Source organism: Oratosquilla oratoria, chromosome 23 (assembly GCF_046742065.1).
Source record: "Oratosquilla oratoria isolate Oo_2021 chromosome 23, ASM4674206v1, whole genome shotgun sequence".
In the NCBI taxonomy this organism is placed as follows: domain Eukaryota; kingdom Metazoa; phylum Arthropoda; class Malacostraca; order Stomatopoda; family Squillidae; genus Oratosquilla; species Oratosquilla oratoria.
In genome coordinates, this window is record NC_134799.1 from 7,288,641 (window position 1) to 7,313,330 (window position 24,690).

Genomic DNA, 24,690 nt, shown 5'->3' on the forward strand with positions numbered 1-24,690 from the left:
TATATGAATATAGTCAAAATGTCCGGGGTCAACAGTTTATTCCTGAGGCTGAAACATCTGGTGCCAAAATATCCTACATTCCTTCTTAGTTCTTTGATCCCACCACAAACAAACTGTCATGAGCAAACAACTGGGTCACCTCCTACTTTCCTCAAACCATTTCCATTTCCCTCGCATCTTATCATCCAATCCATGTACATATCGAACAGCCATGGATACATAACAGCCCTGATGCAGACCTGCTTTCACCCTTACTATTTCCAATCTTCCCTCAATCCCTTACATCTACAATACCTTCCTGTCATAAACCCTCTCAAAGTTTATAAAGGTCCAAAAAACATCCTTACTTTTTTGCCAATAACTTCTCAAAAATCTGCATTGCCACAAATACTTATCCATGCATCTTCTCTTTTTCCTATACCCACACTGCTCCTCACCAATTATTCCCTGTTCCTCACCATTTCTGTTAAGATTTCTTATAAGAGTCGCATATCATGGAGGGTTCTGGATTTCTGTTTGAATTCATCATATATTCTTATGGGACACTTCACTTCACTTCAACTCAAAGGTTGTGGGTTTTGGGACCAAGAAACTTGGGTAGTTCAAGTCAGGGTCCACTTTGTCTCTATGGGTCAAGTTTAGGGATATATATATATATATTTTTTCTGGGGCTCTTTTTCCAATCACCTCAAAATTTTGGGGGTCCATTTTTTTTTTTTTTTTTTTTCTTCCTCCTCCTCCAGGACTACAATTCCAAGAGCTATTTTACAACACTTAAGGGATGTCGCCAGAACTGTACACGCACACCATCTTTGTTTTAAAAACTACTTTATCATTTCCTTTGTGTATCTTAAAACAATCTACAGTACTTGTATAGGTACTGTCTCTTCCTTATGTTCTTTCTTTCTTGCTTTTTTCTATCATCTCTTCTTTCAGCATAAACATGGACATAAATGAGAGCCTGGGAGGTATGTAAGAGGGAAATGCCTGTTGAGCAGGGAAGGGGGGAAGGTAGGAGATAGTGGGGTGTGTTGAATGGCCATTTAGATGATACACAATGTATGGGAAGGAGGGGTTACGTGTAAATGATATTTTGACGTGGCCTGAAGAAATATCTCCCTATTCTACTTTCTGCACTGGGGGTAGAAAGAAGGGGTCGCTAATTAAGTGAAGCAGCCTTAGTGTGGATATACTGTACTATGTCTTGCTATATTGCTTCTGATCTAAGGCAATGGGCAGGAAACAGTGATGACCCGTCATCCACAAGGAACTAAAATGAGGAGGAAAGGAATGGGTACATGCCTTTTGTCTTGGCTACCTTCCTTATAAGGGAAGGAGGGACAGATAGAGAGCGAGAGAGAGAAAAATAATAATCCTGTGGTGTAAACACAGTCCTGTGCATGGGGCACTGTCCTTAACATCTTAACCCCTTGAGTACCAGATGCGTGTTTTGTGACACCTGCGTGTCACGGCCGAGTGCACCCGCCAGGAACGGAGCGTGCTCCCCGTGACACACACGTCACAGTTATAAGCTGTGTGTATTGAGGGCTCTCAAGGCCTCGGTTTCTGGGTTATTTCTACCCATGTGGTGGCAAGTGTGTTTACAAACATAAGGCTCCAGCCATTCGTGGGACGGTTTGAAACGTTTGTTTACGTAAGGTTGGCGGGTCAGTAACGAAGGGGTTAATGAGGGAGCTTCCAATGTTAAACCAATTCAATATTACCCTCACTGGGAAGAGTGAGTACTTGTTCCTGTATTACTGCTATAGACTTTGAGTTCGGTGCCCTCCCCCTCCTTTTTTTTTTTTTTCTACATTCACAGTTAGGTTTTGCTGGAGTGCAACTGTGGGACTGGGTTTTGGGAGAGGTGTGCTCTTGTACAAAGATACTAAAACCTTTCCATCAACATCAAGGTATCAGCTCTTGGACAGGATATATAGTATATAAAGGGCTTAGGTTTATATTATATACAACTTTTTTTTATGAATAAATTTAATGAAGTTCAGAAATGACACGGACCCCAATTGTTCTGCCAATCAAAATTAATAAATTTGTGTGACAAAAAGATGTACACTTTCATTCTGGAGGAATATCATTGTGCACTGGCTATTCTTTGAGGTACTTTGCATGGTGATCAATATGGTCACCCATGAAAGTGGCAATAAAATAGTAGGAGTGGTCGTAGTCTTCTTGCATGCGCATGACGATGGGCATCCCTGCCTGTGCACAGGCATTCACCAACTTGTCTGGTAGTAGCTGGCCCTGGGTCAGGAAGTTGTCTGCCTTACCCTGTACAAGAACACAAAAAAAAAAAAATTATACTTGGTTAAAAATAAAAGACCTGTATGCACAATACCCAATATGTCCTATACTATCACCTTCATGATACTGTGCACCCTTCAAATAATGTCTACTGGAGATGGGCACAAAGAGAAGGATGTCTGTGGACAGGTACACAGAACTACAGGGTCTAACAGATAAATCCGTACAACTTCTTATCACATGTTTTAAGATTAATATCTCGGGTTATAATAAACAGAGAGTTATGAAATTTTCAGTATATTTAGAAAAGGCAATAAGAACAATGATTTCATTCAATGTAACCACCTTCAGCTGTTATGACGCTTTCAACGCGTTTACGAAACTTGGATACAGCGTTGATGATATCAGACTTTGATAATGAACCCACAGCCTTCTTGATGTCTGTCTTCAGGGTTGTTATACTTCTGTGTGGCTTCTCACATGCCTTGGCCTCAATTCGCGCCCAAAAATAATAATCTAAAGGGTTTAGGTCTGGCGAATTTGAGGGCCACAACTCTTTGTTCCAGAACTGCACATTTGACCCTTCGAGAAGGTTGGTGGTCCTCTTCGCTGTGTGGGCTGGAGCCGAGTCTTGTTGGAAGACAAACTGGTTGCCACTAGCCTTATCTTTCATCCAGGGTATTATTTTCTCTTCTAGAACTTTGCAATAGACAACGGCATTGACTTTCTCCTTGTTGTTGAAGAAGTGAGTGATGTCCCCCTCAGTTGACACCACACAGAGCACCATGACACTTGCTGGTTTCTTCGTCGTTGTCTTGTGTTGAACCTCTGAGGATGAGGAGGCTATCCAGCGATCATTCCGCTTATTGAAAGTCGCATCAACCGTGAAAATCTTCTCGTCAGAAAAAAACTTGATGACTGAGCCATTCGACTTCATCCAGTTCAACAGCTTTTGGCACCTGGTCAAGCGGATTTCTTTCATTTTTCGTGTCAAAAGATGTCTTTTTCCTTGTGAGAATGAGGTTAACCCCTTCCATACGGTGCCGCACACGTAGGCGTCATGGACTTAGATCTCGGTGGCAGCAGCCAATGCCAGCCGTACGACGTGTCGTAATAATACTCGCATCATAAAATATAGTCACCGCTTATATAGATCGTTCTCTCTTCACCCGTGAATTTTGATAACCATAGAAAATGCGATTGCAAAAGAATTAGAAAGAATGTCATTATGGAGGGGCGACTACAATAAATATAATCAAGACGCCGATATGGCAGCCTCGCGAATACACTCGCTCCCCATGACGCCTACGTGTGCGGCACCATATGGAAGGGGTTAATCCCAATTTCTTTAATGCTCTGTGAATTGTCATTGTGCTGACACCTCTCTTCTTTGCCAATGTCGATAATGGTAAGGCTGGATTTGCATTGACACTTCTCTTGAGACCAGCTAAAAAGCGAGGTGTTAGAATTCTGCCCCTTCTGGGCTTGTGAGCAGCTCGTTGGTCTTCGCCGGTCTCATCAAAACGTTTACAAACATCGTAAACAGTTTGTCTGGAGTATTTTAGCATCCTTATTATGGCGCTAGGAGTGTGACCCGCGCGACGAAGTTCGCATATGGCTGAACGTTTGGCTTGTTCCATTGCTTAATGTTTATTGCACCGGTGCTAGTATACAACTGGCTAAATTATTAGACAAATGGAAGTATCTGGAAACAATCAGAATTGCCATATGTTACTTTTTAAGTGCTTAAAACCTCTTCAAAGTTTGTACGGATTTATCTGTTAGACCCTGTACATGAAGGGGTGATTGTGCCTACAACACTGTATTACGTAGAGATCTGGAATGTATGGGAGGCAGAACTGAGAAATTCAAACTTGTCCAAGATAAAATACTTGAGAAATATGGTGGGGGTTATGAGGACGGATAGAGTGAAAAATTAGGAAGTAACAAGGAGAATAGGAGGCAAAAAGGGAACTGTCAGATAATGTTGATAAAATAACACTGGTATGGTTTGGGCACATGAAAAGAACAAGTGAATGAAGACTAGCAAAATGTGTGGATTGCAGAGGTGGATGGAGTGATGAATAGAAGACCGAAAACGAGATGGATTGAAGGGGATCTTGAGTTACAGGGGAACATGCTGGGCAGGGATGGGAGAAGGCAAAAGATAGGTGTAAATGTAGAATGGTTGTGCATAGATATAGATGACAAGGTGATGCAGCCACAAGGTACTCCTACTTGTCCTCTATTTACATGTGAGGAGACAAGGAGGGAGGGTCAACATGTAAATAGATTGGTGGGGGTAAACTAGCTTAGCTGTTGGTCTCCCACTGCTGTGGATGTGCTGTATCTTGCTACATTGCTTCTGACCTTGGGCCCTGGTCATACACAACAAGCTAAGATAAAAGGGAAACAAATAGGTATTGGCTGGGTGTAGGATGGGAGAAGGGTAGATACTTGACTTATATGGGGCAAGAGGTCTTTTGGGGTACAGATAAATAAAATTCTACAAGAGCACATGCACACACCTGATCAACAAGAATTTGAAGAGGGGTTCCTTTGTAGTTCTTCACCAATTCACAGGCATCATATTCTTTCCAGGCATCTTTGTTTTCAGTTCCCAAGTAACCAGAGAAGGCCTTTATTCCCCAAGGGCAGTTAGTGGGATTGCATATAGGAGAAAAGGCAGACACACTTTGGTACATACCAGGATTCTTTAAGGCACATACCAAGGCACCATGACCTCCCATACTGAAAAAAACAAAGAAAAATATTGTATTAACTGAGGAAGAATGTTGCCTTGAGTTTGACCAACTGGAAACCTGCAGTCCTGTAGTGGTAAACAACAGTCCTTGGGTCCTCCCACAGGTGTCTCTGGGAAAGGTAGAGGTGAAAATGTAGAGCTAACAAAATCTAAGTTAATTAAGAGAGCTCATGGTGTCCAGATGACAGAATCCCAGCCCATCTGGGTTGCACCTCCACATGTGAGCTTATCAACAGGTTAGAAAAATGGTCTGGAGATTCTCCGAGAGGGGGATGTGATACAAATTATAACTTCACGTATGGAATAAAGAGAAAGAGGTACGGATGTGCTCGGAATGGGAGAGATGATGGTATGGCATACTAATACATTAGAATCAGTTACCTGTGTCCCATTATGCTCATCTTATCAGGGACAACATTGAAGTTTGCAGCAATAAGCTGAGGAAGCTCCTTTGTGATGTAGGAATACATTCGGTAATTTGTTTTCCACTTCTCTTCTGTTGCATCAACATAAAATCCTGCACCGGTGCCAAAGTCCCAATCATCATCTTCACCCTCGATGTTGCAACCACCTTTGAAAATTAAATGAACTATTGTAAAAAATATAATGCTATCTATGCTGCTAAGTTCTGAAAAGCTTTTATCACCATATGATTTTAAAGGTTACGGCAGATACACATACGTGGACTTGTGTCTGGGCTGACTAAAAGAAGGCCATGCTTTGCAGCATGCTGTTGAGCTCCTGCTTTGGTTATGAAGTTCTGCTCGGTACAGGTGAGCCCTGACAGCCAATACATAACAGGCACTGGGGAACTTTCTGCTTCACTTGGCACAAAGACACCAAATTTCATTCGGCAGTTGAGCTCTTTGCTGCAGGAAAAAAAAAAAAAAAAAAAAACCTTAGTCTAGGCTGAAGCAAGTATGGGGTAGGTCATATTGCTGGCACTATATTATATATATATACATATATATATATATACATATTATATATATATATATTATATTATATATTTATACGAATTAAGTGGTGAATATATATATATATATATAAAAATTATGCTCATCTTATTTCTAGTACGAGCCTTTGCATACCTGTCATGGGAGCACACCTTCTGGAATCCACCGAATACCTTGTTTGACGACTCTTCTTTGATTCCTGCCATCTTGTTAGTAGTGCTAACTGTGCTGCCACTGATTCCTCCACCACTCCTGTAAAATAAAACAACTTGTTGAAACAAACAGATTGCTTAGACCATTACCACAAAAAGGTTCCCACAACTTTCTAGCACATCAGCTTGATCATTGCTCAAGAAAACAATACATTTTGACGGTTGTAACTCAACAACAGTTCCATTTAGCTGTGAAATGTCCCTTAAACTAAATGAATTTGTTCTTTAATAACCCATATTTTACTTCCCATCTTGTAGCATATGATGTCCAACATTGCAGAGAACTCTGTTCAGAGTTTCTCAAAACATTTATGGCAATCTTGACTACAGAGTTTATCTTGCACGAGATGAAAGTTGTCATGATCTCGTCTTCTATACTAAATGCAACACTACTGAACTGAGAGAAAAGAAAATTGGTAATCAGTGAACTTACCAAATTGAAAAAACAATTTGCAATATGAAAAATTAATCAAAGGGAAACCCTCACTAAGTTTTCTTAAGTCGTCCTAATTACGATATATCCTTACCTCAATATAAAAGAAAAATATCTGATTGAGGATAAGGAATGTAATTTTCAAGAGAAAGGTCAATACAATTCAGCAAGGAGACATACTCTTATAAAGTATACACGAGTCCTCACACCTTTTAGCAATTCTCTATGATGATGAGCTTTTAAGTTTTCTTCTGGCTAAAGTCAAGTACCATAACATTCTTTTGTTGACAAGATCCCAAGCTGGAGGGGTGTCACACATGGTAATTTTGACTGGTGGTGTAAAGTTGATCCCTCAATCACTTTTTAAAAGAAAACACTTAGATGCCAAAAAAATTGTGGTTAACTTTACATCACCAGTCAAAACACCCTCTGTGACAGTACTATAGTATAGTAACTAAAGCTGAAAATTTTGTTGACTTGTGGGCCACTTACTACCATCCTGTGGGCCACGAGTTTGACTCCTGGGTTAAGAACATCCCAATCAGCCCCTTTGATGGTGCACTTGCCTGGTTTAATTTTAGCTAGTCCCAGAATTTGCTCACCAAAAGGCAGGACCTAAAGCTGATGGGGTTAACTCACGAGGGTTGCAATGTTTTCAGTGTGCTTTGCTTCTCGAGTGCAAAAATTGCCGGTAAAATGAAAATTTACCAAGTAAACACCTTGACTAAATGCAATAAAGGCCTTGACTGACTTTCAACCACTCCTGATCATACAACAAAATTCCAACAACTTGGGAACAAGCCTATATAATACTCATATTACAACCAAACTACCATTCCCTGTTATTATCATTTGAACATAACCTGCCAACAAATATGGGACATCTGTGCACGTACTATATAGTATAAACAGAAAGCAACAAGGACCTCGTACTACACTGCCCTACACTCACCTTTTCTTGATAGCAACACAATCTCTTCAAGTAAATTTTGGGTTGAACCAATAGCCACAGGTCTCCTGCAAGAGAGAACTGGGCCAATGGATCGATTGATTTTTAACAGATACAGGAGTCAGCATGGTGCTATATATACAAATTATAAAAATATGTCAGCAATGTGCATAGCTGACACAATCTGTACATGTACTTAAAATTGGATAAATTTAATCTTTTTTGTTGTGTCAACCCCTCAAAAATTTTCCTTAAATCCTCTATATGGATTTCCGCTGCCTGGCAAAAAGACCCAGCACTACCTTGGTAAACTTAAGGTAAACCCAAGTTAGTTTTCACTCCTACCCATGAAATGGGTGATAGATTTATGCCTTTGATTTTAGCTACCTCCCTTGTATGGGGGAAAAAGCCATTGGTATATGTATGTACCAATGACAGGTGCATGTAATGGTCCAGTGAGATGGATGTCGGAATCATATCATCCACCTTCAAAACCTGACAACACTTTCACCTCCATTTGGAGGTGCAACCCTGAGGGGCTGACAGTCAGTCTGGGCCCACGATATCTCCCTATAAACCCTTCATACAAAGTCTCACATTAGCAAGTAGAACACAGACAGTCCAATGTTTCTTCCTATAGAGATTCTTAGGAGGGCCCTGGAACAGTCACTTGCCAGTGTGAAGTTGCAGGTTTCCAGTCAGTAAAATTTGTGGCAACAATTTCTGTTATTACACAGCAAGGCTATCAACTCTGTCTTAGCTTGATATTTTTCATAAAAAGTTGTAAATAATACATTTTTTTTATTAAATGTACCAACCCCAATTTCTATTACCTACAAATTTAAAAAATACAAAAGTTAGATTTATGACTTTATTGTAATAGCCTAAGCCACATATCTATATACCAAATGTTCTCTCTTATACAGGAGGTAGCCAGCAAAGGCATGCACCTACCCCCAACTCATCCACCACCCATTTGTTTCCCTTTTACCTTTGCTCCTTGTGGAAGCAGGGCTATCCCTGTCCCCTCACCCACTCCCCAGGTCCAAAGCAATACAGCAAGACACAGTACATCTACGGCTGGTTTACTTCCACCGCTTCATTTACATGGCAACACTCCACATGCAGCAGATAGACATGTTCTCCAATGGTTTTCTAGGAATGAGCCATAGATAGATTATATGTCAAGCTGTAGGCAATGTTCCCTCTGACAGTAGTCATCTAGTTCCCAGAAATATGCCGAGGAAGTGTTGAACTTGCAAGCATGAGCAGGATGATTGACATAAAAGCAAGCCAAAATTATGCAGTGAAGAAAATATACAAACATGAGGATAACTTTCAAACACATGCACAAGGAAATGATCAAACTACTAGTCCTGTTCACTTAGTCCACAAGACCTTGATGGAAATATAGTGTGGTAGTTTGGATTCCACACATATTTAAAAAAAGTAGAATCATAACGAGACAGGTAGGCTACAGGGCTTGCTCTATGCAAAAAACTGAAACCCTACGACCAACAATGGAGGAAAGAAGGCAAGGTAGTGATACGATCACCGAGGAATACAGAGAAATACAGTGTGTAAAAGAAGAAATTAATAGACAAGGCAGACTTTCAGCAAACAGTAGAAAAATCAGGGGAGCATAAACACATCCTCTTGTCCTTCACTGTTAGCTCTAACTTCTCTCTATGAATATATATATATATATATATATATATATATTACACACAATATATTTCTGTCCTCTAAGATTGTCATTTTAGATTTTTTCTTTTTCCAATTTTGGCTACATCTCTTGAAGTTGTGGTTTTTATATCACATGTGCAGGTGTGTATACAGTAAACACAGATGTTTGGTCTATATATGTACCCTGTGTATTTATATATGTACACAACTGCACTGGTGTGTATGCCGATTCCTATCAAAGGTGTCCTTAAATTTTTTTCTCCGATTTTCTTCACAGTTTTTCCTAAATTCATCCATGATTCAGGCATCTACTGCCTCAGCTGTTTTCAATTCCCTACATCTATTATTCTGTTTGGGAAAATGAACTTTGATATCATCCTAAGTTCTCCTTTGTGTTTATGTCCTCCAACACCAGCCACTGTTAAACATATTCTTCCTTGTCTATAAACTCCTTCCTCTTGATGCACTTCTACATAGGAATGATTATATGACTGTGTGTGTACTCACCTAAGAAAGTTTCTTTCCTCTTCTCTTCTAATTCTTACAAATTCAGCTCTTGCTTCTTTATATCTGAGGTAAGCCTGGCTGCTTTTATGTCTATTGTATCTCCTGTACATTAAGTCTTTCTTCTCCTTTGCTAACCTACATTTTTCACTGAACCACTCATTTTTTGGTGTTGGGGCGTCCTTCATCTTTGGTATATACAGTAAACTCCTGATTATCTGCAATAACAGAGCCAAAGGCCTTTCGGATAACAGATCTCTAGATATAGCAGTATTGCTTATTGTTCAAAACCCCTCAAGCACAACTGCACATATATAGGTTTCTGTAAACACTTGGCATACTAAAGCACATTGTAGGAGATGTAAGCTGTTGATGAATGAAAGTGGCATGGATAGATGAAGAAAATCGGAAAAATTTGATACACCCAGTAATAATGTATGCAGCAATGGCGCTGTCTCCACACAAAGGTTAAAAAAGAATGAAAGAATACGAGGAGAAGCAAAAAAAATGGTGTCCAGCCTTGCAGATATTCTGTACAAGGTAACATGTGCAGAAAAAATGAAAATAAATAAAAAATAAATGAATAATAATAAAACTAAATAAAATAAAAATAAATCAATGGATGTTCCCTCGTTTGAAAACAGAAGAGGGACAACATGAGAGAAGAGTGGACAAAATCAGATCCCTTAGTTAGGGATGGGAAAGCAACAAGATCGTCAAGAAACAGAAACAAAATTCTTACAGGATATTAAGAATTTTTGTTTTCTATACTGCTGCATCAAATTTTGGAACAGACTAGGATAAATTCCAATAAAAAACAAAAAAGCTTTGAGCCAATCTTGACCAATGGAGACCGAGACAAGACTCCCTTTCTCACCTATGTGTAGCTTTATTCCTCCCTCACAAAGGATAAATACAGTAGGTTTGCAAGTTCCACAATTCACTTGTTCAGTGTGATACCCTAAATTTCTAATTCACAACATCTATGCACATTATTAGAGTGCATCTTATCAAAATACTAAGAATACGGAACACAGGAATAAGTGAAAATAACTCCAAGTGTAATCATTTATAAAAAGAAAAAGGCAAAGGGAGAATGAATAAGGAATGCAACTGAAGTATAACACTATATGTATTGGACAAAAGAACGGGTGCACTTGCAAGGTATCTAATCGTGTGTGAACGTACGAACAAAGACAAATATGAAAAGATGGGGGGGGGGGTCTACTGTAAAGTGGTTTATGTTAGATATTTGTTGACTTTAAGCAGATTGTACAATGGACGAGATTCTGCTCTTCAAGAAGTATACGTACATTTACCAAAAGGCTATTTCCCAGTTATAAGGGGGTGACCCAACCAAGGCATAAGAGTACATCCACCTTTCACCCATCCCCGACCAACTCCTCAGGTTAGATGCAATGCAGCAACACAAAGCACCTCCACAGCAGGGCTTGATAGTTAAAGTTGGTTTTCCCTCACTGTTTCACTACATGGTGACCCTACCCCATCATCAAATCAAGAATTTACAGAGCAGATGAGAGGAAATCTCTTCTGGCTACATCAGTTTATCACCTATTTACAACTCTCCATCCACACCTATCTCTTGCCCACTCTTTTCCCTGATCATCAGACCTTTGTATCCAAGGTCTGCTTCACCCCATCCATTCTATTGTTGAGAGAGAAAGAGAGAGAATGAATATATAAATAATCATACCAGCAGTATACTACTCGAACATTTATAACCTAACCTATACCACACAAAAAGACACACTCAGACCACTAAAACAAGCCCTTCAAGAAAGACCACAAAACTCCATACTCCATAAATAACCTCCACACATATGCCTCACAGATAGAATCCTTCCATACCTGGTAAAAACACTTGTGCTCAGGACACAATCACTGAAACATTATCAATACAGAATAGGCCTGGCCACAGATTCGTATTGTCCCATTCCAATCACCACACAATGAACACAGAATACCTCATACTACAATGCCCTACAACAATAATTTCAAGACAATAACATATCTTCCCTTATTGATTTGTGGACCCATCTGGAGGCTGTTGCCAGTTATATGAAGGCCACAGGTCTACAAGAGACTAGAGGCAATGGATTGATAGAGTAACATGACATGTCCTTTTGGTACATAGCATTTTGTACTTTCATTATTATTTTTTCTTAATCTATAAGGGAAGGCCTTTTCATATGTGGGACAGTTTAAATTTTCTATTTCATGGAAAAACTGGGTGACTTGTACATGTACTGCTATTAGTGCATTATAAGTAAATGTACAAGTTCTGCAATTCACTAGTTATACACAAGATAGTTGGAACAAAGCACATGCAGAACTTGTAAGCCCATTGCACATACAACAATTAAAAGACTAAACTACAATTATGCTAACAAATGCAAAATTACTTGTGCAGTTTTCTAGATTCTACTCAATACATAACTATATCAAAATCTCTGTTCCCTCCCTAGGTAGCTACTGCTTTATTACAGCTCAATTTTGTTGTATAATGAAAAATTTTGCAACATGCACATGCAGACAATTGGGAGTTTACTGTAGTTACTAATTACTTTGTAATATACCAATGATTGCCCTAGCAATAAGAGGATACAGAAAATAGGTGACAGCATCAGCATCAGCTGCCTCTTGGCATAGACTCCTCAATTCTGACTTGTCTAACATCTTGCATTTTCTTTTTACTCCTTTGAACATAATTTCTAGCTTCAAGATTCCTGAAAATGGAACCAACAATAGGTACCTGTATATGGTGGTCCTGTGATGTTAAAGAGAACTGTCTCACCAGCAACCATCTTCAAACTTGACACCTTCATTTCTATCTAAACATCCTGACCAGGCTCAAAATCTCAACCAAATTTGAGCCCCCCACCCCCCCACCAAACTTTTTCCTATGTATGAACAACTCTCCAGTGACTGCCTCCTTTTCATACTGGCTGGTAAAAGAATCCCACACAAATACAACAGACAGCAATAACATTTATTTCCAGATTTTTCTCTTCCCAAGTCAGTTAATCCAAAAGTTTGTACACAAGTCTTTATTTGTACACAAGTCTATGATCAAGTTAGTAATGAGAATAACTGTTACGTTACGTTACGTTACGTTGATACTGGACGTAGGTCGCTAGACCTATATGTCCAGATGCAGAAATTACATCTTGGTCATCCTCCGGTAGGTCTTCGACGGGTGTGCCAGTAAATGTAATAGTTTTTTCATAGTCATATTTTATTGCCTGTCTCTCCCAGTGCTTATCAAGTTTCATTTCAAATTCTCTTATAGATTTTGCCTTTATGACACTATTGGGGAGGCTGTTCCAAGCATCCACTACCCTCACTTGGAAAGCACCTTGTCGCAGTCTAGTCCGGCTCCTTGGTTTGAAAATCTTTAAGATGTTGCCCCGAGTTGGTCCTTTTCTCAATTGGAAATTTATATTAACAGCAGGGTCATAGTACTGATTTAAAATTTTGTAGACCTCCACCATATCTCCACGTAATCTTCGATATACTAAAGTTGGAAGGTCCAGCTTCCTTAGTCTTTCCTCATAATTAAGGTTTTGTAGGTGTGGCACCATCTTGGAGGCTCTACGTTGAACATTTTCTATTGTCCTAATATCTTTTTTCTTATAAGGTGACCAGACGGACTAAGCATATTCCAAGTGAGGTCGAACAATTGCCTTAAAAAGAGTGCGAAATGTTGGTATATCAAGGTATACAAAAGATCGCCTAATCATTCCCAGGATCTGGTTGGCTTTGTTCACTTTTTCCTGTATGTGGTCACCAAAGGATAAACTCTCATCAGTAAGCAAGCCTAGGTCTTTCTCCTTGACACTTCTCTGAACCACTGTTTCATTTTCCTCACCACGTAGCATATAATATACTGTGTCTTTTGTTTGCCTATGCCCTCCACTTACTTTCATGTGTTTGCACTTCTGGGGGTGGAATGGCATTAACCATGTTCTTGACCATTCTTGCAGGGAGTCCAAGTCTTCTTGTAATTTATGTCTGTCTTCTTCATTTTTAATTTCTCGGAAAATATTAGTGTCATCTGCGAATAAGAACAGGTCCGACTGTACACAGCTAGGTAAATCATTGATATATATGACAAAAAGCACTGGTCCAAGTATACTGCCTTGGGGAATGCCACTGTGTACTCTTTGATATTTTGAGAATGTTCCATTGATTTGGACTCTCTGCCTCCTCTCCAGCAAAAATGAGGTGATCCATCTGAGGACATTACCGCCCACACCATATCCGGCAAGCTTTCTTAGAAGTCTTTGATGAGGGACTTTATCAAATGCTTTTTGAAAATCTAAGAATATTGCATCAGTTTCTCCTCCATCATCAATGACTCTGGTCCATTTGTCAATAACATGTAGCAGCTGAAGAACAGTTGACCTACCTGTTAGAAATCCAAACTGACTGTCTGAAAACAAATCATTACGTGTCATGTGTTCCATAATGTGGTCCCTTATAATGGATTCAAGAACTTTGCAAGTAATACATGTGAGGCTCACAGGGCGATAGTTGTTGACCTCAGATTTATCTCCTCCTTTGTGTATTGCACTCACATTAGCCGATTTCCAGTCTTCCGGTAGCTTCCCCTCTCTAATAGATGTTTCAAATAACTCTGTCAGTACTGGAGTAATGTTGTCCCTGAGTTCCTTTAGGATCCTGGCATTTATATCATCAGGGCCGGGTGATTTATCCACTTTTAGCTTTCCAAGTTTTTTTCCATACATCTTCCTCTTTCACTTGACAGTCATTCAGTGGTTCATCAAAGTTACGAACTGGTATACCTAAACTTAATTGACTGGTTAACTCCAGCTGACAAGTACTCAGGTCCTCCCACAGACCAAGGAGAAATGTTAGACTGTTGTAAATGTTGTGCTAGTGTGAGCCCTTTTCTGTCACTGACTCATGGAAGAGGGAGCAGTTGCCAGTTATCAGCTCTCCTGATGGGAAACGGTAGTGGAAATACAATACAAAGTTAATAGATAATAACCCTGGTCTGGATATAAGAGGGTAAGCTCTCCAAGGTTGCATCTTCAGAAAGGAATGAGAATGCTGACAAGGCTTTGAAGGCAACTAACTGAAAGGGAATTCTAACATCCATCTTACAACGCCACTACTTGCAGGTCCTCATTATTAGTCCTTCTAGTAAACTGTCCAGAAGTCAACTTTCCCAATCAATGCTCCTTGATTTTTAGGACTAATCCATGCTCTTACAATTAAAAACATAGCTATTTAAAAATATATACATTTGCCTCAGTTCCTTCAGGGTTTCAAAGATCACTATGGATGCTCTTCTACTTATGAACTTTCAGGCATACAAAGCCTCAAGCCTACTTTCCCAGTTTTAAAAGTAAGAAATTCAACATTAATGTATTAGTATTACAAATAATTTCTGTTTTAAGCATCATTAGTAATGTGTCTTAAGATAAAGCATGTACTTATTTTGTATCATACTTATGCTGCATGAATATCAAAGTAACTTTCAAATGATGTTCAATACTGACTTATGAACATTTCAAATTACGACTGGCCGTTCAGAATGTAACTCGTTCATAAATTGAGGAGTGTCTGTATATGTTCCTACTCGGATCATTGCCAACCCTTTCACTGCTATCTAAAACTTGTACATTTATCAAGCCTATTGTCAAAGTGCTACTGTATCTCTGCATTACCTCTCACCCCAAGTACTGTGGCAAGAAACGAAGAAGCCTTCCTCCAAGAGATACCAAGATGGGTCAACGAATGGGGTTTTTGAATGTATGTATGCTTTGATTCAACCATTCCATTATAAGGGGGAAGAGGCCTTTTGGTATATGTGTATAGTTGTTCTGGGTGCCACCACATTATCTTGTTCAGCTAAGGAAAACTTTTTCTGATCTACATGGGGTTAAACCATATCCTTGTGTCTTGTGGTAACTGGAAAAAATATACAAAATAGCACAGCTACTGCCAATTGGTACATTTGTTCCACTTACAAGACAATTCTATTCAACAAAGAAAAATCCCTTTTGCAACAAAAGGATTAAAAAACTGACTTTGTTTTTTCAATTTTCACTTCATAACCATATTTTTTAAAACCCCTTTGCCTTTATATTTCTCGAATGTCATTACTCTTCTTAGGTGATGAAAATAGGTCTTGGGTACTAGCTGTAGGTCTCCTGCATGATAGACCTATGACAACTGATTGACTGTTAGCATAGCAGACCTCAGGACCAATAATCATTGACAGTCCAAGTCAGGGTCTATGTCATCTTTGTATAGGGTGAAGGTGGAAACTGACAAAGTTGGGCACTGAAGAATGTAATATCACTTAAGCGAGGTTGGGGTTTTAGTCAATGTAGTATTCAGGTTTGCTCAAGTCAGTGAAGGCAATTACTACCCTCAGTCAGGAGAGTGGAAGACTGCAGTGTCACTTTAGTGGGGTTTGGGTTGTAGTCAATGAATGTAGTGCTTGGGTTTGCTCACAAGTCAACGAAGGCAATTACTACCCTCAATGGGGAGTGGGAGAATACAGTGTCACTTAGGTGGTGTCGTGATTGTAGTCAACAATTGTAGTGCTTGGGTTTGGTCACAAGTCGATGAGGGCAATTTATTATCCTCAGTAGGGAGTGTGAGAAATAGCTCGCTTATTACCTTAGTAGATTGTTCTCAAGCTGGAGGGCTGGGGAGAACATTCCCTTTAAACTGTGCGCATGTGCACGCACAAACATTTTACAACTAGTACACACAAGGTTTTCAAACTATATTAAAATCCATTCAATAAAGTTCCACCCACACACCAACTTATAAATTCTCTAAAAATATGGTAACTTGCCAACTGTCAAACCAATAATTGCTTTCCCACCCACCTCCTCTAACTCTATAACACTTCCATGGCAAACAAAATGAATATTAATTTGTTGGGTCATTGCTTGGTGGAGGTAATATGTAATACAAACTTACAAAATGTGCATATTTGCTTATATGATCACATGGTGACTCACATGGGTGTGCACATACTTTTCAGAGAAGGCTAAGCCTAAGTTTGCACACAAGTAAATTTCTGCGTGCACTCACAGCAAAAAATTAGAGGTAAAATTGGTTGTGGATCTTGGATCCTCTTTGCTCCATTTACAGGAAAGAGTTGTAGGGCAGGAGTACAACAGAGGGATTCTGGTTTTGTGAAATTGCTCCTCCTTTTGACATTATTCAGGATGTATTGGTGCAATCTTGTTAGGGAGGAGGAGATGCACCCCCTCCCCCACCCCTGGAGTGAGGGGCCATGTTTGACGCACCTTTTTCTTCTCCTCCATCATTGCTGAAGGGCTCTTTAGTGCTAAGTGGAAGAACAAAGTTATCATTTGTGGGAGAATAGCTTGACAGCAACCAATTATGCTGTCAGCTGCTATCTTCTTCTTGAACTCCTTGATTAGAGTTGAACTCGAGGGCACCTTGAGGTGGCAAGGCAGCAATTTATTTTCCATTAGCCCACTTCCAAATCCTGTTCCGAGGTTTTGCCCTGCTTTTCTCGGGCAGATGAAGTGGAGAGGCTCGGAGGTCTCACAAATGGAATTTTTTGCAGGCATGGCAACACCACCTCCATTACATGGTACATCATATAATTTCAACAGTTTCTAATGATTTGTTGAAAACGACTCTATTAAAAAAGTTAAATGATCTCTTACAATGCTGATCAATGTCCAAAAACTGTATAACTCTTGCGCATAAAAAAATCGAAGTGATTTTGGATACACACATAATCATATTCGGTGCTCTCGTCAACAAAATTTCATGGCCCAAACCTTAACTTTCCTATCACCTAAGTCTACATAAATCAGGCACGTTAATCTAGTATCTATCTTTATTGCTACACAATAACTTGTCTTGACTGGAAAGTCTATTTCATACTAAAAATGGTCTTTCGATCCACCCAGCTCGAGATGTAGCGGATTGTTGGAATGGCCATGGAATTCAGTCCTTACTCGATATAACATCAATCATCATGACACATACCAACAATTTGTATCACTATAGCAACTATTGGTAAAAATACAAAAATCGCACAGGCGATACTGTCGCCCATGTCCTTACTACGTGCAAATTAAGCCGGTACTGATAAGCTACGGGTCTACGACAGTTATGATTGCTGTCTTGAAATAACCGAGTCGTATATTTTACTTCTATAAACGAACACGAAAACTAATTTTGTTGCAAATAACCCTCCTTACCTTAGCTGTAAATGTCACGTCCCTCCAAGCCTGTCACGTTACACGAGGACAACGTATTTATCCTCTTCCCCTGCAACTTGCAAGTAAACGCTCCACTAGTGTTCGAAAAGTTATTGGTTCTCTAAAATATGAGTACGAGCGTCCCAGCCAACCAAAACTCAGTTTGTTGTGACGTCATATCACAGTTGCAGACGAATTGCTGGCAAAACGACATCGTTATTTTTTATAAGCCAAAGCAAACATATCTCTTAGTAGTCTCCAATAATATATGAAGTTATAATCGTTATTTGCGTGATAAAGCCTTTACAATTTTGTATTTTGACATGCGAACACAATTTAGTAGTTTGAGACCATTATTCTTTATATTAACCAGTTAGGCAATCATATGAAAGTATATATTTCCTTATGCATATATGCCTGCACATGTATGCTCTGTAATGTAGTATTAGTGCCATATTACAAGCCTTTACGCATTCTGTGGTTGAAGATAACAATGGTTTGTGTTTATACATTTTCTGTAGAATGCGTTCAAGAACCTTTCCGTTATGGCTATCTTAATTTATTTCCTGTTATCATATTATGAGTTATGAGGAGCCCAAAATATCGTTTTTCTCTAGATATTATTATGGAATTATATACAGTTTATCAATAGTCTACAGTGTAAGTAATATAATGATAAGTTCATTTTAACATGTTCGTTCTCAAACGCACTAAGAAATGTTTGATGGCAATTCATGATGGCGGCCAGTATCTGGCTCTTTGGTGTGTGTATAGAGTGAGTGGCAGTACGAGTGCGGTTTATCGGTACCCAAGCATGAAGGGAATACCTGGCGTGCGGCGTCAAGAGTGTAGTGGAGTGTCAATAGCCAGATAGTGTGTGAAGTATGTCCTCGGAGACAAGCAGGAGCGACGGTGGTGCAGAGGAAGGCCAATCCCCTGAGGAGGTTGTTCGACGGGCGGTGGAGACATGTTCTACTCTTCACCAATTCATCGTCTCACATGCAGAACACCTGGAGGGCCTCAGGACCCACTGTGCCACCACCGCACAGCTTACCCAGCAGGAGATACGCACCCTTGAGGCAAGTGTATACTGCACAAGTAAGCTAATAGTGACGAAGTTTCCTCAGTACATTTGAGGTCAGATTCAACCAATCTCTTTATTTGGGTTGAATTTTAGTTATAATGATGCAATCTTTTCATTCTATCACATTGCATATTTATCCTTTTTTATTTAGTTTATTCAGTGGATGAGTAGAACATTAATTAATGTCCAGTATCTGTATTTAATTTCAATTATTGTGATGATATAAACATATCCAGTTGGTTTGTTTTTTTTAGGTGACAAGTGGTTGTCATTAGTGTCAAAAGATTAGCGAGTAGGCACTGAGCATGAAATAGGCTGTCTGGACCTGCAAAAGTCACAGGGGCTATTGTTTTCAATTGCAAAATTTAAGAACCTGTCTCAGTTACTCAGTAGTGTGTATCAACCTTAACTAGAGGTAAGCCTAATGTCATTGGGTGGGTCATCATGAATTGAACCCAAACAGACTTTGAGTTGGAGAAGGTATGGATTAAGGCAAAGAGCAAAATGCCTTTAGACTAAGTAATGGAAGTAGATGAATAATCAAAACAACATTAGGAATTGGTAAATATGGAACATTTTGCAAAACCATATTGCCCTATTAAAATCACCAAGATTATAGGAAAGGAATAGCAGTGAAGAGATGTAAAGATGATATGGTTGTAATATGATAGTTGTTGCCTTAAATTTCACAGACGAGTGACCTACATTCCCACATTAGCTTACAACAGTCCTTAGGCCTTCCCATAGATTTCCTGGGAAGAAACTTTGGATTATCTGTACATTTGTTCAGGGCATTGTGTATCACTGACATATAGATCATAGTAGCGAGAGAAGGGGACCAGTTGTCAGCTGTTCTTGGGTGAAAAGGTGTAGGAAATATAGTTAAAGATGACAATAGGAAATCTTGGGCCTGGTCTAGAGATTGAGTGTGACCCCATTGTGACAGTACCTCATAAAGTAGAGGAGGATGTTCACACATTTTGACAATGGGCAGCAGGGAGATGAATATCTCTCATTCATCTTCCAGGGTCACAACTTGTAGGTGCTTGTCATTGATCCCAGATATGACCATAGGGTAGATCTTGTTCACTAGTTTACTAGGTTGGATTTAAGTAATAAATTTAGTCTGTTCTTAAAACTAAATAAAGAAGTACAACCACTTCATATGGTAGTTTCACCAATGAAAAAGTGGTCGGGTACAATTTACAAAAAGCAAGAAAGAGTATTCAGAAATGAAGGGAAAAATATGGTACTTTACTAAAGTAAAAATAAATTCAAAATGTTGTGGTACGGATTTCATCATATGGAATGGTACTTGACTACATGCTGCCAGTTCAATCATGCCTGGATTTAGTGACTTTTTTATGGATAAAGAAATTCTGGTATCCTATATAGCTTGGAAATTGTTTTTATAGGTTTCACCTTATTTTCATATAGAGGTTGTGAATATCAACATTTATGGAAAAAAGTAATGAAATTAGGATATTCCTGAGGTGCACACCTATGTGATATATCAATACAAAATTAGTTATTAATTTGGTGAATTAAAATACATCAACATGATGCATGTTTTTCTAGTTGGAAATAACAAAAAAACTATGCTAAAAGGAAATACACTACCAAACGAAGCTGCAGCGAGAGTTGCCAGACGCCATGTTTGTGTTGTCCATCCAATCCCGTCTATGTTAGTGGGTACAGAGGCCTGGAATATGCCCTCAGTACCTTGCACACTACATTTTCTTTAAACAGTGCTATGGAACTGAGCTTCATGCATTTCTTGAAGCAATGAAATACCTCTACACTCCCCCAGTTCGATCAGATGCCAAAACTGGCTGTCAGCATCCCTGACTACAATGACCTTGATAACCTATAGTATCACATGTACTGCATTAATGCAGGTCAGGTTAGTTTAGGTTGGGTTAACTTAGGTTAGATTAGAACAGAACAATTTATACTTTAATTTCTTCTCCTTCCACATCTATCAAAACAAACATGGCATTTGGAAATACTTGTCGCAGCTCTGTTCCATATTGTATTGCATTTAGCGAGGCTTTTTGTTATTGATTTCCACCAAGAAAAAATTAATTTTATTGATGCATTGTAAATTACAAAACTGATATCTAATTTTCTAATGCTATTTTGTTTAGGTGTGCACTTTCTTAAATTTACCGAAACTAGTAACATGAATAAAGAACACTAAGCAATGGCAAAAATAGAGTTGAATTGTACGTTACTGTATTTTGAATACAAAGTATAGAGAGACAGGACATGACAAATATGGCTGAGTACAATAATTATGTAGAAATGAAAAAGTCGGGTCTAATGTTGAGGGAGATCACTGTTTCTTTCCAAATTGAAAATATTTTATTAAAACATTATTATTATGATATTTTGAAGCAGTCTGAAGGGATTTCTCCCCATAATCTCTTTCTGTGTGAGGGGGACAGAGAGGGGATGTCAATGATTAAATGAAGTGGCCTTGCTGTGGATATGCTGTGTCGTACTGCGTTGCTTCTGCCCAAGGGCAGTGGGCAAGATGCAGGGATGACCCATAATCCAGGAGGAGTCAAGAAAAGGAGGGAGGGGTGGTGAATGGGAGTGGAGTATATGGGGATGAAATGGGTGGGAGTGGATTTATGTCTTTGATTTTGGCTACCTCCCTTGTAAGGGGGAAAAAGCTCTTGGTATATGTATTATTGTTATTATTATAACTGCTATTATTATTTGTGTATTTATTTTTTGTCCGTTTTATCAAGATTCAAGGATCAATGATAGGTACCCAGTACCTGGTAGTGGTGGTTCTTCAAGATGAACACCAGAATAAATTGTTTTCCTGCCACCCATCTGTAAAACCTGTTTATACCTTTGCTTTCATCTGGAGATGCAATTCCAAGGGGCTGACACTAGATTTCAAGACGAGACCTTAGATCACTATCTGTCATCTTTAACCATATTACTTTCTTCTATTTACATGAAGAAAGCTGACATCCAGTAATTGCTTCCCACTATCTACTACTTTGAATTAGTGACATAGAATTCCACACTGATTCTTCACAGACAGTAGTCCTAAGTTTCTTGCCAAAAGGATATCTAAAAGGGCCAGGACTGTTGCCAGCCACCATGGGGCTGTGGGTCTCCATTTAATGAATCTTGAGATAAGTTATCGCAGTACAACCCTACAGTGGCTGGTAAGAGTGTCCCCTCCCATAGATTGTCCTAGGAAGAAATGTTGAATTGTTGTGGATTATGTTCTCTTGACATGTCTCAGGACCACCCCTTTGCAGGTACCTATTGTGTGTGTATACACAGCTCTGCCTCACCTCCTCTCTTTTTCCTCTTAACCTCCACCATACATGAAACATTTCATCTCAGACGCATTTAGGTTCTTCCTTTCTGCCTCTCTAATATTCCAAGTCTGTTTACAGTGTCATGGCACAATTACCCCTTCACACATTCCTCTCTTTACACTCATCCCCAGATACCTATTTCTTGTGATATACTTTTCCTTCCCCAAGATGCTTGATTGCTTCCCTTATTCAGTAATTTACTTCCACTTACACTCTATTCCCTGCTACTTGTAACCCTTAACCCCTTCGTTACTGACCCGTCAACCTTACGTAAACAAACATTTCAAACTGTCCCACGAATGCTGGAGCCTTATGTTTGTAAACACAGACACTTGCCACCACATGGGTAGAAATAACCCAGAAACCGAGGCCTTGAGAGCCCTCAATACACACAGCTTATAACTGTGACACGTGCGTGTCACGGGGAGCACGCTCAGTTCCTGGCAGGTGCACTCAGCTGTGACACGCAGGTGTCACAAAACACACATCCGGTACTCAAGGGGTTAACCATTTGAATATGATGATGCCTATGTAAGGGTCATGAGGTGCAATTGAGTACCATATATGAGGATGCTAGTGTCTGCTTCCTGATTATATTTATTTTGTAGTTGTAGCTGAATGACCCTCTTATTCTGTGAATAGGATTTATCCCTTTTTTCAGTCGTTATAAACATTCTGGGTGAAAGAGAATGAGTATAACATCTGTAACTTATATTTTATGGTGCGCGTATTGTGATGCATCATAGTATGTCAAGCAGCTAATGTGTGCACGAATATTTGACTTGTATTGAAGAGGTTAATACCTGAACCTCTCTACTTCCTCCAGCATCTCTCACTACCACCGTTTCCCCTCATGTATCTCATCACCTTACTTTTGGCTTTCTCATCTCACATACCCTCCCAAACTGCTCCAGTTTCTGTTCTGACTTAGCTACAAGCACAGTGTCACCTGCAAGCCATAACTAGTTTTTAATTTGGCACCTAGCAAGTTTCTGTGCTGTCCCACCAAATGTCACTAGTTCCTGGCATCATATTCTTGCTTTCCCAACAATATCCTAAATACCCCTACAATACTGAAGTTGAAAATGAGGACAAGAAAAGTGCTTACCTTGGAAGTAAAGAACAAAGAGAAACTTAGAAGGGGGATGAACCATGCCACAGTTGATCATTTGTATATCATGATCTGTTGTTCTTGGCTTAAAGTTTCAATACAGGGTGATAGGTTGAATACTGTCCTGCTACTGCAGTTTGTACTTGTCTTAGGAAGGATTTCTCAATTGGGTTCTTGGATGTTGTAAAGATCAGCAACCCCAGAGTACCCATGTAAATATAAGCTACCCCAACATATTAGCTTGTAAAGAGTAGCAACCTCACAAATGAGCTTGTAGATCTAAATCGCCCCAATAATGATGATAATGTAGGGATAACCTAACCTAACCAACCTTAACCTTACCTAACCAATCTAACCTAACCTAACCTAATGTAACCTAACCGAACCTGAGGATGAACTTGTTAAGATCAGCCATTGTGGGGTTGCGGATCTTTACAATGTCTTGGTTCATATATGGGGGAGTTGTGGAGTATGGAATTTAGGGGGTGGTCTTGGCATATTTATGTGGTCTTAGTGTGTATATATATTTGGATTGAAGATTTAAAGTACTAATCCATAAATTTAGATGAGTATCAATTCTAACACAATATTGGTATCAGTATATAAAATACTCAGTCACTATCAGTATTATGTCAATCCCAGCCAATACTTGGCAATACCTTATCAAACCAAAGACCTTAGGAAACTATGTAGTGATGGAGATATCATGATAGCAGCTACAGCAATGGATTTAATGCATTTTTATTGCACACCAGTTCTCTCATCTTAATTTACCAGACATTAGAACCACAGAAAAATCCCTCCAAAGAGAACCAAGAACTGGGGCTATATTAGTGTGGTCCCATTCAGGTCCCTATTCAGTACTTAAGACTATATCAACACAGAATAGGTCCAGCCATGGAAACAAACTGATGCATTTAACATATGGAAGACACCAAATGCCTTATCTTATACTATCCCGCACAAGGCATACTTGGATAAAAAACAATATTTCTTCTTTGAATGATTTATGGGCCAGTTTGGTGGGTGTCGGCAGTTACTTAAGGGGCTGTGGATTTCCTGCAAAAGAGACCTGGAACAACAGACTGACTGATTTATTTCTGTATAGCTTTTTAATTATAAGTTAATTTATT

General features: G+C 39.2%; 3 protein-coding genes across 10 annotated transcripts in view; 2 read left to right on the forward strand and 1 right to left on the reverse strand.

Moving 5' to 3' along the window:
• Positions 1-24,690, forward strand: part of LOC143037707 (uncharacterized) — a 395,763-nt gene that overhangs the window by 154,535 nt on the left and 216,538 nt on the right. The gene's annotated exons all lie outside the window — the stretch shown is intronic.
• LOC143037945 (S-formylglutathione hydrolase) lies at positions 1,971-18,176 on the reverse strand. Of its 6 annotated transcripts, none has more exons than XM_076206643.1 (7): positions 12,364-12,453; positions 9,770-9,984; positions 6,118-6,234; positions 5,708-5,895; positions 5,408-5,597; positions 4,791-5,013; positions 1,971-2,289 (listed from the first exon to the last, which is right to left on the reverse strand). In XM_076206643.1, the coding sequence occupies exons 1-7, from the start codon at positions 12,415-12,417 to the stop codon at positions 2,107-2,109; spliced, it is 1,170 nt and encodes a 389-aa protein (XP_076062758.1). In that variant the 5' UTR covers positions 12,418-12,453; the 3' UTR covers positions 1,971-2,106. The 6 variants fall into 6 exon arrangements, with proteins under 6 accessions (XP_076062758.1, XP_076062757.1, XP_076062759.1 ...); XM_076206642.1 differs by having other exon boundaries at positions 12,352-12,432; XM_076206644.1 differs by having other exon boundaries at positions 1,972-2,289; positions 12,453-12,509.
• The window catches only part of ksr (kinase suppressor of ras), a 38,212-nt gene continuing 32,248 nt past the window's right edge, over positions 18,727-24,690 (forward strand). For 2 of the 3 annotated variants that reach the window (XM_076206639.1, XM_076206640.1), the window contains exon 1: positions 18,727-19,094. In XM_076206639.1, coding sequence (XP_076062754.1) covers positions 18,900-19,094 — 195 coding nt within the window. In that variant the 5' untranslated portion in view covers positions 18,727-18,899. The remainder of the gene's footprint in view (positions 19,095-24,690) is intronic. The other variant, XM_076206641.1, reaches the window with a different exon arrangement.